The sequence below is a fragment of the Salmo salar genome, chromosome 05 (assembly GCF_965601325.2).
Source record: "Salmo salar chromosome 05, fSalSal1, whole genome shotgun sequence".
Lineage (NCBI taxonomy): Eukaryota > Metazoa > Chordata > Actinopteri > Salmoniformes > Salmonidae > Salmo > Salmo salar.
In genome coordinates, this window is record NC_138295.1 from 27,757,872 (window position 1) to 27,772,902 (window position 15,031).

Genomic DNA, 15,031 nt, shown 5'->3' on the forward strand with positions numbered 1-15,031 from the left:
CTCATTCATATATTTTTATGTACATATTCTTATTAATTCCTTTACACTTGTGTGTATAAGGTAGTTGTTGTGAAATTGTTAGATATTACTGCATGGTCGGAACTAGAAGCACAAACATTTCGTTACACTCGCATTAACATCTGCTAACCATGTGTATGTGACAAATAAAAATTGATTTGATTTACTGCATGACTATTACTATTACTGAGTAAAAGTATTTAGACTTCCCAAATGTCAAGCAGACTTACCCTGTGAAATCAGTATGGGTGTTGATTCCGAATGTTCTCCAACATCAGTCTTCACAAACGAAAAGATGATTCCACTGGAAACTAAACAAGACTTTGTATATGCCATATGATTGTCATGAGAGCTTCAAAGTATTAAAGTGATGCTCCAGAGCTTTTGTATAATTTTTCCAGTAATTTTGAATGTGGTGCTCACGAGCCAAAACCGGTCCCAGTTTGTGTACTAAGTCATCCAATTGAGTACTACGTCATCCATGTCCTATGACAGGGTTACCCAACTGGTGGCCCACGGCTTCGGCCCGCAGGTGGTTTTATTTGTCCCCTCAAGTTCTGAGCAAAACACCAGGAAATCAGCTCAAAGTTATTTTAATTTAGGAAATATGTTCCCATGTATTCCCACACAAAATAGCGAGACATGAAATGCCTTGAGAAAGTATTCACACCCCTTGACTTTTTCCGTGTTGTGTTACACAACACCCCATAATGTCAAAGTGGAATCATGTAAAAAAAATGTTTAGTAAAACATTAAGAGCTGAAATGTCTTGAGTCAAAAAGAATTTAACCCCTTTGTTATGGCAAGCCAAAATACGTTCCGGACTAAAAATGTGCTTAACAAGTCACATAATAATTTGCATGTGTGCAATAATAGTGTTTAACATGACTTTTAAATGCAGTGCCGGTCCTGGCCGTTCTGCCACCCTAGGTGAGACAAAAAAAAATGTATCCAAAAGAAGTGGGTCAGTGCTTACTGGGGTGTAGCCTACCATGTCGGCCCCACAGTGGAATTTTAGGAATTCCCATCCATGTGGTAGACCCACCGTTTGTAAAACAGGCCGTTGCATTGGCTTTATTAGTCCTGATTCCTGTGACTAATCAATTTGGTATTTAAACTCTAAATATCAGCTACTCAACATCTGGAGGAGTTATCCTGAGCTTATTTGCAATGTGTTTACACAGTGGTAAATACAGAAGTATTTAATTTTTCGCTATGAACAGCTTGTAAAACATTGACTAATACAAACTTGAAACCACAATTTAGCCCACATGGGATGAAACTCCTGGACAGCAGTTGTTAGTAGCTTGATTGTCCGTTCCATATTGTCCATTTTACTTTGACCTTAGGATATATTGTTTGTTAATATGTCAGCGCATGTTTCATTTGACTGTGCGCCATTTAGGTTAGGCTATTTGATCAGAGAAATCTGCATGATGTAGCCTACTTCAATAAATGTGGCAAAGCAATTAACTTTTTGTCCTGAATACAAAGTGTTATGTTTCCGGCAAATCTAATACAACACATTACTGAGTACCACATTACTGTGGATTTTTTCAGGATAAAAAAGTAACGGAATGGAGCTAAGCACAGGCAAAATCCTAGAGGAAAACATGGTTCAGTCTGCTTTCCACCAGACACTGGGAGATGAATTCAGTTTTCAGCAGGACAATAACCCGAAACATGGCCAAATCTACACAGGAGTTGCTTACCAAGAAGACACTGAATATTCCTGAGTGTCCAAGTTACAGTCCTGATTTAAATCTGCTTGGAAATCTATGGCAAGACCTGAAAATGGTTGTCTAGCAATGATCAACCACCAATTTGACAGAGCTAAGAATTTTGAAAATAATAAAAATTGGAAAATGTTGCACAATCCAGGTGTGGAAAGCTCTAAAGACTCACAGCTGTAATCTCTGCCAAAGGGGCTTCTACAAAGTATTGACTCAGGGTTGTGAATACTTAGGTAAATTAGATTTCTGTATTTAAATTTCAATAGATTTTCCAAAGTTTCAAAAAACCTGTTTTCACTTTGTCATTATGGGGTATTGTGTGTAGATCAGTGAGAGAAAAAAAGTAATTTAATCAATTTTGAATTCAGGCTGTAACAACAAAATGTGGAATAAGTCAAGGGGTATGCATGCTTTCTGAAGGTACTGTATGTGATCGTATACAAGGTTTGAAATTATTATGTTTAGGTCAAATATTACATCTGTTTGGGCTTCTTGTGGTCATTTTGCAATCTAAAATGTATTTGTAATTATATTCCGGCCCCGACCATCCGTTCAGGAAAAAAAAAAGGTGAAAGCAACAGAAAGCATGAAACTTGCAGAAGCCCAGGTAATGGTCCAGAGTCTTGCACCTAGTGTCAATATTTCTGAAACTCCCATTCCCTGTTGTCTAGGGGGCACACCTGCCTGGTCTTCAACCAACGGGAGATACAGTGGAAATGGAATGCATGATTGCAGACTCCCTAGGCTACGGTGCACTCCTCTGACATGGCAGAGGCCTGGTTAGCCTGGCACTCTATGCAGAGATCCATCATGTGATTGCTACAGATGGCACAGTTGTCCACCACAATGTCCCAGGCCCAAAGTGCCACTTCATTCCACTTCTTCACTTCAAAACGTTTCTTGCTTGCTCCACTATTCATGGCGCTTGGGGTATCAACATCCATTACTGCCGCCATTCTACCCATGCTGGCTTTCGTGGGCTACCTGAAACATGAAATATACAGGCTGTCGCCAATTTATTGATGGGCAATTTGCCTAAATGGGTAATGGAACACTTCAACCACTACATTTTTGTTCAACACCGTAGTTTTTTGTTGTTGTTGTGACATCATTACATCCAGCTGTTTCCATCGACACAAGAGTCAAATTTTGAATGAAAACGCACTCTAGCAGGCAATTGTCGCATCTATTTTCCATATGTTGACAAAATAATAACAAAATCACTGGACAAGTGAATGGAAACATAGCTAGTGATAATTTCAATGGACATCAAGCAATATGCATTGTTGATTTTAGGACTGCGGATCTAGGATTGAACTTTTAGATAATAAAGAATACAATTAAATGGACAGGAAGGGGACCTGAGCCTAGATCAGCACTCCTACTCTTTATGAATACAGGGTCTGGCTCCCTCGTGTGCTTAGGGTCAGAAAACTTCAGTCAGAGGTATTTTAACACTTACAAACGCTCGACTACAGGAAATCCTGCTTGGTCACAGAGATTGTTGCTAGTGCTAGTCTACATCATTTAAGTATATCTAATCTGCTTAAACCAACACTTCCTGGCAGGTGTGATGATGCTGACGGACTGTTTCCTGTTTTTACATTCTGCCCTACCTTGCACATCCCAAGGAAACTTTCCTTTTCCCTTCTGTCTTATTGTTCTGCAGCGCTGACATCACAATAGAGAAGGTATTTCTGACCTTCTATATTGTTATCCTAGTACCACTGACCAGGTTCAACAGTTTTTCCACATACTAGACAATAGGCTAGACCAGACAAACAGACACACACACACACACACTTTATCACATCGCTGTGTAAAACTACACCAGCAGATGTCGCCTGATGGATGTTACTTTTACACACATTCAAACCACTGACCAATGCAATATGATATGCTGTTAATATAGGTAATATGGATTGTTTGGGCTATTATTGTCATACATGTATGATAGAGGGGGCTATATCCTTCATTTATTCATGTCCTGACATGATTATGTTATCTGTTTTGACAGTTGTCCCTACTAATTCTCTATAGCAACAAAGCCACCCTTCCTCTGTTGCGATGACACATTGACCTAAACAAGGATTACCACAGCCCCTCTCATCGCGTTCTGATTTTGGACATCACTTTTTTTCAGTTGAAAATTACTTTCGGAAGTTATGCGCCGGCAGCGCCGCCGCTGTCTTTATCCTTATTTGAGCTCCGGGCAAAGACAAACAGATAGCCTAACCATGTCGGATCACAAGTTCTAATGGAGACGTTAATACGTCCTGGAGACATCAAAAAGTCTCTCATTCTTTGGTCGTGTTCGTTTTTTCTGAGGATATCTAACTGCGTTCGGAGGTATCCCCCGTCGAAAAGGAATTTGATCATCGTGGGTGCATGTTGTGTGTACCTGTTTTTCGTGGTTTCCCAGGTTGGACATTCGTTGCTGCACCAGGATAGACGGTTGGGCAGACACGGGTACAAGAAGAGTCTGGGACTATACACTCTGAGGTTCGACCTGGGACCAACCGGTGCTAACGACGACTCTGTATTACCCTCAGTGGTTCCAACGCGGTCCAATGTGGTGTACATAACACTAAAGTCAAGGCGCATTAAGCCATCTATTATGAGGGGAACAGTGAGACCGAAACTAAGGAGAAAAGCGAGGAGAACTAAACCCAATGAGGGATTTACGCAAAATAAAATTGGCACATTGAAGAGGGAGGAATGGAGACAAAAGCGCACTAACCGAATCGACATAACTTGGAAACAAATTAACACCATAAATCATGCAACACGAGATGTGAGCTCGAATTTAAAGATGCAAACAGAACCTCACGTCAGTTCTATCCGAATATACAGTGAGAGGGCACCGCCGTGGTTCAGCAAAGAGGACATTAGTGCCATGCGCTTTCTAGCTGACGGTAAAGTTTCGCGTATTCATGAAGTGTCCCAAAAGGAATTTATCCCCCTCTTGCTTTTTGAAAGCACATCATATTTGTCCTTGATCCATTCTGACAAACAAAACGATGTCAAGGACCATAAAGTGTGTATAGGACAATGTGGAGTTATCAAAAGTCCAGTGGACACGAGCGAGGTTTTCGCTTTCCATTTGGATAGGGTCTTGGGACTGAACCGGAGCGTTGCCGCTGTCAGCAGGAAGTTTCCGTTTGTACAAGGTAGGCCCATTGTCCACCGACTAGGGTTGAAAAGCTACCGGAAATGTTCCAAAATTACCGTCACCTTCTGTAATTTTGGTTATTAACAGAATATATGGTAATTTTGGTCATTTATACTTCAATAACAAAAAGTATTAATGTATAATATTAAGGTATTATATATGTCCTTATTGTCCATGGATTTGTTGTAGATAGACCATATGGTTCCAGAGAAAATAGTTTAATTAATGAAAAAAGCATCTAATCAACAATGGCATTATTTTCCGTTTAACTGTGCAACTCTTCCAACTATTGACTGTGTTCACAACTGCCACTCGTTTGAAGTCAGAACATGACGACAAATACATATTGACATAGTAAAATAAATAAAAGTATAAAAGGACATTTCATGCTAAAACCCTCATATTTAACACCAATTGTATTCACTATGTTTATGGTTTATATTTAGGATAATGTTTTACAGATTTGTCATTCTATTTTTTTAAATCATATTTATTTATTTCATATTTTACATGACATGCGATAAGGCTAATGAGAGGGCCAGAGATTATAGACACCTGTAATAATCTGAAGTACTAAAAAGGGCCACTAGATGTCTTGTGATAGATTATTATACATTCTGTCCCTGCAGCAGTGAAGCATCGCTTACCCCTGTTTAAAGATTTTGCAAATGAGCTAAAGGCTCCCCTCATTCAGCCATGCCAGTGCTACCATGTAGACGGTATGGAGAAAGTGAGGCTCGAATGCACACTGCCGATGAATGGCAGCTTTTGAATAAACTGCCGGTTTTTCGGTGGATCAGCAGAACAAAGTGTACCAGGCTGAGGGTGTGGTGGCTCAGTTGTTGAATGTGGTCATAATACTGCAGATGTATCATATTGATTTGCTGCAGGAGCTAAATAATACCGTGGAGGTGGGGATGCCGGTTTAAGAGCTTCTCTACGAAATCTGCATTGCGGCTAATTTTGTGCTGCGTCTGTCCTGGCTGTATGGAAAAGTATGGGGGCACTGGTGGTGTCTCAGCGCCACCTCTGCTTGATGTTGTCCCAGATTCCTGAGAGGGACAGGTGGATGTACTTGGAGGAGCCAGTTTCGCCAACAAGGTTGTTTGGCTCAGCTATGGAGTCTTTCTAGGCCCGTTTCGAGAAGGAACAAAACAGGACTTCACATCTACGGGTCCCTTTCCCACGAAAATACTTTGTCGGGGGTGGTTCGGCAGTTTCCGAGGCATGAAGGAAAGGGTCCAGGCCAGAGGCTGATTGCCCCAGGCCAGGGGTGGCTTCAAGGTCAGTTTCTGACCGTCTTGGTTCTTCTGGGCAGTGGTGGATGTCTTGGCACAGTCACCACATTGGGTTTAAGGATAGCGGGATGAAAGCAGACTATTCTGTGGCGCAGGGGAAGAAGCAGCCCTCGCTGGAGGAGGGGGCATGTTCTCGGGGCCCTCCTACCCAAGCGTTTACTGTAGCAACACTGCTCCCAATGGGGGCAAGTTACTGTTTGCCGAAATCCCCGATCCCGGTGTGGGGCAGGTATTAGAACAGCGGTACCACATTGCTTCTACACAAGGTTTCTCTGTGTTCAGGGGTATAGAGACTGGTATTGTCCAAGTGTGGGCATAATAAACACAGTTCCTTCCCCACATTCAGACTCACGGTTGTCAAGGGAGGTGGATATGGAAACAAGCGTGACAGAAAAACCAAATTATCCCAGTCCTTAGGGTGGCGCTCTGCCCCTTCAGAAGATAATGTGGGGAGACTGTCAGCATGCTCCGTCCAGTGGCAGGTATGTGCAGTTTCACCATGGGTGATGAGGACTGTGATGAGGGCGTACGGTCTGCAATTTGTTGTGCGTCCTCCTCCTTTTGGTGGCGTCATTACGTCAATGGTCCTCGAGGTGCTAGCGCTTGTCTTGAGAGAGGAGATTTACTCTTTCCTTCAAAAGCAGGCTATTCGGGTGGTCCCCGTGTCAGAAGTACACGGGGGCCACCCGTGTACTAGTGTACTAGTACTTCTTAGTTCCCAAGAGGGATGGAACGTTGCATCCCATCCTGGACTTGCATGTTTTAAACAAGCACCTCAAGGTTTGCAAGTTCAAAATGCTCAGACTTCGCCGGCTATTGCAGTCGGTGCGTCCCAGCGATTGGTTCAGGTCCATGGATCTGAAGGAATGCGTATTTTCATGTGGCTATACATCCTCCCCACAGAAAGTTTTGAAGGTTTCATTTAGATGGTGTGGCCTATGAGTTTCTGGTGCTGCCTTTCGGGCTCTCCCTATTACCCGCACCTTTTCTATGGTGGTGGAAGCGGCTTTGACACTTGTGCGGTGCAGGGAATCAGAGTATTGGCCTATCTGGACAATTGGCTGGTTATATCGGATTCGAGGGAACAGGTGGAGCTCCACAATTCCACGCTGGTTTCCCATATTCAGTCTCTGGAGTTCATAGTGGATCACAAGAAAAGTTGTTTTGCTCAAGCTCCCCTGCGCATTCAGTTTCTGGGTCTAGTTCTGGACTCGGCTCTGAATCATGTGTTTTTGTCCCAACAGAGGAGGGTCGCATTCAGAGTCTGTCTGGCATGGTTTCAGTTGGAGCACTCGGTGCCTTTTTGTTTGTGCCTGCGGTTATTTGGTTTTCTATAGCTACACCGAAAGAGGGATTTGGTCAACAGTGCAAAGTGCAATGCATATCAATTACCTAGAGCTACTGACTGTCGCTGGGCTGCGGCGTTTCCTTACGATGTTGGAGGGCCAGCATGTGTTGGTAAGGTCCGAAAACAGAACAGCGGTAGCGTACATCAACAGGCAGGGGCATATGCGGTCTCGCTCATTCCTAAACCTGGCCCTCTATCTGCTCGAATGGAGCAGTGCGCATTTCCTGTCACTCGGTGACATACTGTATCTTCCCAGATCTCTCAATGTGGGTGCGGATCTACTTTATGGAGGTGGGTGGGCGGGGTGGGGGGGGGGGGGGGGGGGGGGGGGGATGGTCCTCCTATCTCTGCGGAGTGGAGCCTGCACCCCTCGGTGGTTGCCCATATATATGGGACCGGTTCAGCAGGGCTGATGTAGGTCTTTACGAATCGTGAGAAAACATGCATTGTCATCTTTTCTTCTTAATGGGGGATCTGGGCACTCCGTTGGGAACGAATGCTTTGATGTATCAGTGGCCTCAGACCATGCTCTATGCGTTTCCTCCGATGGACCTGATTCAGGCCACCTTGGAGTGGCTCCACGTTGGCCCAGACAACTCTGGTTTCTGGATGTCATCAGCCTGTTGGGCGGGAATCTGTGGAGGATTCTGTGTCGTTGGGATCTATTGTCCTAGGCGCACAGGAGAGTTTGGCACCCATGACTAAAGATATAGGATCTATGGGTTTGTTCCCGAAAGGTTGAATTTGATGGCTAGGGATTAGAGGGCGCATGCGCCAATGATACAGTCGGCACATGCTCCCTCTACGAAAGGGTTGTGTATGTATAAGGGGTGCTTGTCTGAGGGTTGGTGTCAGGTTAAAGGAATTTCTCCTTTTCAGAGCTCTTTGATGGAATTAACTTATCATCACTCTTTGATTATTTGAATCCGTTGTGTAGTGCTAGGGCAAAAACAAAAGCGTGCACCCCTTGGGGTCCCCAGGACCGATTTTGGGAAAGGCTGGTCTAAGCCTATGGCACTGACCTGGGACCAAGCTTTGTGTGAGCCTCCTATTGAACCATTGGAGTCTGTGGACCTGAAGGTCCTTTCCTACAAGACTGCTCTGCTCATGTCCTTGGCCAAGCACGTTGGAGATCACCACACGCTGTCAGCTAGGGGCTAGGGCGCTTTCTAAGCAGCACCTTTCTCATTGGATTGTAGAGGCCATCTCCCTGGCATATCACAGCAAAGGACAAGGGTTGCCTAGAGGTGTGTGTTCACTCCAGTAGGGGTGTGGCGGCTTCTTGGGCATTGTTCAGGGGCATGACATTTGGTGACATCTGTGCTGCAGCGAGTTGGGGGTTCCTCACAATCCTTTGTGAGGTTTTATTGCTTGGATGTAACTGCTCCCAGTGTGCCTCATAGTGTTATGGCTGGGTCCTGTAGTGGGTGTTAGGCAGCACACATGTTGCGCATCTTTCCGGCTTGCCACAGTTCCCAGGGGGTTTGAGCCTTGGGCTGCCTTGGGTGTGGCAGCGCGTAAAGTGTGCATTATCAGGGTTACCACAGTTTCTTGTGGATTTGAGCCTTGACATCGTGCAGTTTCCAGGTTCCTGCAGGTTCCTGCCGTGGTTCATCGACGCTATGCAGCATGCATGTGCCAAGTCACAATAGGTGTTCTGTTGTTTTGGACTTGCGGTTCCTTGTCTGAGTTCTGACATTTCAGGCTCGCAAGGTAAGTATTGTTCTTGGAACAGTGGGGTCTATGGATATGGGCTGCAGTGGCAGCGTGTCAGTGTGCATAGCCAAGTTGCAGCAGGTTATGGTTCCCTATATAGGGCTCTGACAGTTCAGGCCTCATGAGGCTCTGACAGTTCAGGCTTCTCGGGTAAGTATTAAGGAAAAAGGTGGCTTCTGTAACCCATTTTTGGAGCTGGTGGAACCTGTGTGCTTGGGTAACCGTGGGCCTCCTAGTTTGGTACCCTCTGACCCGGGTTGGGGTGTGATTGTATGTCCCCATAGTATGTTATACCGAGTGACCGATTCAAAGGTAACGTACAGTAATGAAAATAACTACTGTTCCCTGAAGGAGGGAACCAGGTATAATATATTTTGGCCTCGCGCCATCAGGGCTCGTTGAAGAGCAGTACTGAATTGAGGAAATTAATGCGGCCCCAGGAAGGCGAAGCTTCTGAGGGCGGGCTCGCCATCCATTGGCCCTTTGGACGTGATTTCAGTTTTCAGGTGAATATGATTGGTGATTGACTTCCCATATTATGTTATACCTCATTCCCTCCTTCATGGAACAGTAGTTTTATTCATCACTGTACGTTTTATTTGTCACATGCACCAGTACAGTGAAATGCTTAACTTGCAAGCCCTTCCCAACAGTACAGTATTCAATATTAAAATAGTATCATTTTATTTGTATTTAATTTTACGACTAGACAAATTTACACGTCAATGTTAAGGTGACATTTTAATAGCATGTAGGCTACGTCACGTCTATCTCTTCCCAAATCAGCATTCCAGGAATGTTGTAGCCAATGTAATATTATAAGGCCAAGCATATTTGTGAGCAGAAGTATCAGCCCTGGAGCTATGACGCCTGTGAGTGCTAGCTCCTTTAGCCAGCTGAGCCTGCAGCCGTCTGAGTCCTCATAAGTCTGTGGGAGAGATTGAGAAACAGAGGTGCAAATGCATAACGCCATGATATCAAGCCTCAAAGCGTAGGATCTTTAATCATAGCTTTGCACTGGCTATGTTTGGGCGTCAGTTGACGTTCTTTGTACGGCTGCCCTTGACCCGAATTATATCTGTAGCCCTCATACTTATATTTGTTTCCCTGTTGCGTTTTTTTGGTGTCTGGTCCTCCTCAACAGGAATACACTCATGAGCCTTTGTCTTCCTCCTCCTCAGTGTTGTATGCTAATGCTAGTGTAGCAGTCGTGAATCAGTGAACTATGCATGTGTGATGACTAACCTTTCCTGGGACGTGAAGATGCTCTTTAGCTTAATGGACTGAGTCTAGAGTTAGCTCAAAGAGCCAACACAGACTTTGCACATACGGCCCATGTTCGAAGCCCGGGCGGTCACACTAACATTACCTCTGGATCCCCCTCATCCCACAGATGGCCAGCCCTGTCCCGTGGTGCTGTGGGATGGTTTTCTCTCTCCAGGGGACAATGCAGAGTCCACTGTGAGGATGACATGGGGGGAGTACCAGAGCTCCCTCAAACAGAGGTGCTGGAACAGGAACGTCACGCCCAAGCCTAACTCTGGCTGCTCCAGCATTCACCATTATGAGTGGAGCAAACTAGCCCTGTTTGATTTCCTGTTGCAGGTACTGTACGATCACACGTGTTTGGTCTTTAAAATGAACTACAGTGTTAAATGTCTTCAGAAGGAAACTAGGACGCTGTTGGGTTGAGAGAATTGGCAATGGCATCACTCTTTTGAGGTAATAGCTTAAGTGAATAATGTTTGTCTCTTCAGATATACAGCCGATTGGACCGGAACTGCTGTGGGTTCAGGCCTCGTCAAGAGGACGTGTGTGTGGAGCAGGGCCACCACCTGGAATGTGGGGACATGGACAGTTTGACGCTGGCCAACATCATCCACAGGGGTCACGACCCCAGGCACTTGGTCTTCACTGAAAACAAGGGCTTTTTCGACCGCGACGAGGACAACTTGGACTACAGACTACTGCAGGGAATCAAGGAGTGAGTCCACGTCGAAATACAGTACCAGTCAAAAGTTTGGATACACCTACTCATTCAAGGGTTTTTCTTTATTTTTACTATTTTCAACATTGTAGAATAATAATGAAGACATCAAAACTATGAAATAACACATGGAATCATGTAGTAACCCCAAAAAAGTGTTAAACAAGTCAAAATATTTAGATTCTTCAAAGTAGCCACCATTGCCTTGATGACAGCTTTGCACACTCCTGCCATTCTCTCAACCAGCTTTAGCTGGAATGCTTTTCCAACAGTCTTGAAGGAGTTCCCACATATGCTGAGCACTTGTTGGTTGCATTTCCTTCACTCTGTGGTCCAACTCATCCCAAACCATCTGAATTGGGTTGAGGTTGGGTGATTGTGGAGGCCAGGACATCTGTTGCAGCACTCCATCACTCTCCTTCTTGGTCAAATAGCCCTTACACAGCCTAACGGTGTGTCGGGACATTGTCCTTTTGAAAAACAAATGATAGTCTCACTAAGCGCAAACCAGATGGGATGGCATATCGCTGCAGAATGCTGTGGTAGCCATGCTGGTTAAGTGTGCCTAGAATTCTAAATAAATCACTTACAGTGTCACCAGAAAAGCACCATCATACCACCTCCTCCATGTTTCACAGTGGGAACTACATATGCAGAGATCATCCGTTCACCTACACAGCAGTTTGAACCAAAAATCACAAATTTGGACTCATCAGACCAAAGGACAGATTTCCAATAATGTCCATTGCTTGTGTTTCTTGGCCTAAGCAAGTCTCTTCTTATTATTGGTGTCCTTTTAGTTGTGATTTCTTTGCAGCAGTTCTCCCGAGTGGCGCAGTGGTCTCAGGCACTGCATCAGAGGCATCATCACAGTCCCTGGTTCAAATCCAGACTGTGTCACATCCGGCCATGATTGGGAGTCCCATAGGGCGGCGCACAATTGGCCCAGCGTCGTCTGGGTTTGGCTGGGGTAGGCCGTCAGTGTAAATAAAAATTAGTTCTTAACTGACTTGCCTAGTTAAATAAGGTTCATGCAGTCTCTACTGAACAGTTTATGTTGAGATGTGTCTGTTACTTGAATTCTGTGAAGTATATATTAGGGCTGCAATTTCTGAGGCTGGTAACTCTAATGAACGTATCCTCTGCAGCAGAGGTAACACTGGGTCTTCCTTTCCTGTGGCGGTCCTCATGAGAGCCAGTTTCATCATAGCGCTTGATGGTTTTTGTGACTGCACTTGAAGAAATGTTCAAAGTTCTTGACATTTTCTGGATTGACTGACCTTCATGTCTTAAAGTAATGATGGACTGTTGTTTCTCTTTGCTTATTTGAGCTGTTCTTGACATAATATGGACTTGGTCTTTTACCAAATAGGGCTATCTTCTGTATACCATCCCTACCTTGTCACAACACAACTGATTGGCTCAAAAGCATTAAGAAGGAAAGAAATTCCACAAATGTTATTTTAACACGGCACACCTGTTAATTGAAATGCATTCCAGGTGACTACCTCATGAAGCTGGTTGAGAGAATGCCAAGAGTGTGCAAAGCTGTCATCAAGGCAAAGGGTGGCTATTTGAAGAATCTGAAATGTAAAATGTATTTTGATTTGTTTAACACTTTTTTGGTTACTACATGATTCCATATGTGTTCTTTCATAGTTTTGATGTCCTCGCTATTATTCTACAATGTAGAAAATAGTAAAAATAAAGAAAAACCCTTGAATGAGTTGGTGTGTTCAAACTTTTGACTGGTACTGTATATAGACAGCATAGTGAATTGATAATTAGTCGGATAATACAGTGATTCTTCTGAATATTACTATGGTCTTTGCAATATGACTGTATTATCTTACAGCAATATTACTGTACAGTGTGCAGAATTTTTTTATTCTCAACTTTCAATCAGCAACTGTCTACAATGTACCCCTGCATACAATTTGTGGTTGATTCAGCTCTTAGTCTAGAGATTCCTCCCTGTTGACTTCACACTGTGGGAAAATACTGCATTCTAACACGTAATCACCAAGTGCATGCCTTTGTTAGGAAGTATATTATACCCACCCATAGGCATGGTGACACACCCAGGGACATTCCCTGTGTTTCATCTTCATTTTGTGATGAATAAATCAGTGGAACAAACCACTGGGAGGACCTAGTGGGGGGGACTTTGTTCTGGCACTGACAGTTGTCACCTCTCCTCTTACATAGCTTGTAGTGATCTTCTTCAAAGCAGAGGCTTTCAACTGGATTTCACATTAGTTAAAGATTAGAAGGCTCCGGCCTGGATAATGTACTCTAGGCATGGGCAGAATTAGATTATATTACCTTGAATTACATTATGCCACTGTAGAATTTATGAATTTTGGGAGTACATCTTTTTTAATTAAGGAATACATTATTTCTTGCATTTGCATATAAATGTACAGTATATGCATATGGATCAAACAGTTGTGGTCATAGTTTGTTAAACAGTTACTGACTATCCAAATAAAGTGCTACCATCTAACCAAATAGTGTTGCCAACTATCCAAGTAAATGAAATGACCAACCTCTTCTCCACCCAGGCTCCCAGAACAGGCAGTGGCCGTGTTGATGAGCCAGAGGCTGAGGGAGAAGCTACTCCAGTCGTTGTTCCTGGATCAGCTGTACTGGGAGAGCCAGGGAGGACGGCAGGGCATCGAGAAGCTCATCGACGTCATCGAGAGACGGGCCCAGGTTCTCCTAACATACATCAATGCCCACGGCATCAAAGTGGTGCCCATGAATGTATGACGTCACAGGATTTGGAAAAGGAGAGAAAATGGAGAGTAGATATAGACATGGAATTTGATCTTCCACAAAGACCAAGCCGTTTGTAATTTTTTAAGTTCACTTTCCGAAAGCCATAAAAACAACTTCCATTCCTCGAATCAAAATATTTGCCAGTGAAAGAACTACTAGGGTCTCGAGGGCTTTCACTCCAACAGGACGTACTGTATTTGCTGATTTGGTATCAAGCCAGAATCTCACAGCTCTGAATTGTCAAGCTGAAACATTACTCTTGGTATTCATTATACAAAGTGGCTACAGTTCTGTATTCAATAACCCAACAGTCTTACTGTAGTCGTCTGCTTTGTTATTATAATATTTAACGTTACTCATCTACAGTATAACTAATACAGTAAACAATAATTTTTAGCATTTCTTTGGGCCTTATTCATGTACCATAGCGCTCCTCCGACTTCACCTTACAGTAGCCTACAACTCTTTGATGGTTTAACATCTGTCTAACTTGCCATAAGAAAAGGACATTAGTTTGAAATTATTTTGATATTATACAAAGTGTTTCATTTGTACCGCTTAAGATGTTAGTCCTCCAACATTACCAATTTCATTGTTTATATTTATTTTAATATTATTTCAAATGTTGATAAAAAAATAAATGTAAATGAAAATAAATGTACTTTTACTTGAAATACATCAGACTTTGACCCAGAAACAAATTAGCATAACATATACAGTAGGCTGCCCCCTCTCTGGTCTTTCAACCATTACATCATCAGCCTTAAAAGTGTCAGACAAATCAAGGACAGAAATAGTTGGTGCCTATGAAACATGAGCCAAAGCACTGTGTCTGTTTTGCAAGGCTGGTATAAACAGGGTCTTGCGATTGAGCCTATATAGACTTTGAAGCTTTGTGGGGTCATTTTCCGTGTCAGTGCCGGGAGTAAGAGCGGTTGTTGTTTTAACTCCTTTGAACCCTCATTAACACAGCCCTCA

The 15,031-nt window shown here is 43.6% G+C and overlaps 1 protein-coding gene and 1 pseudogene across 1 annotated transcript; one reads left to right on the plus strand and one right to left on the minus strand.

The window, feature by feature from the left end:
• Window positions 1-2,302: 2,302 nt before the first annotated feature.
• LOC106604558 (E3 ubiquitin-protein ligase RBX1 pseudogene) lies at window positions 2,303-2,726 on the minus strand (annotated as a pseudogene).
• A 954-nt stretch (window positions 2,727-3,680) lies between these two features.
• Window positions 3,681-14,729, plus strand: gask1b (golgi associated kinase 1B). The gene is made up of 4 exons (XM_014199223.3): window positions 3,681-4,921; window positions 10,679-10,890; window positions 11,043-11,269; window positions 13,837-14,729. Exons 1-4 carry the CDS (start codon window positions 4,009-4,011, stop codon window positions 14,042-14,044), a joined length of 1,560 nt encoding a protein of 519 aa, XP_014054698.1. The 5' UTR covers window positions 3,681-4,008; the 3' UTR covers window positions 14,045-14,729.
• The last annotated feature ends 302 nt before the right edge of the window (window positions 14,730-15,031 follow it).

Excerpts from the sequence above, each read along its gene's own strand:
- gask1b (XM_014199223.3), top strand. The coding sequence starts at position 4,009 with ATGGAGACGTTAATACGTCCTGGAGACATCAAAAAGTCTCTCATTCTT. Across the intron at positions 4,922-10,678 it reads GAAGTTTCCGTTTGTACAAG|ATGGCCAGCCCTGTCCCGTG; the intron begins GTAGGCCCATTG and ends CTCATCCCACAG. Across the intron at positions 10,891-11,042 it reads TGTTTGATTTCCTGTTGCAG|ATATACAGCCGATTGGACCG; the intron begins GTACTGTACGAT and ends TTGTCTCTTCAG.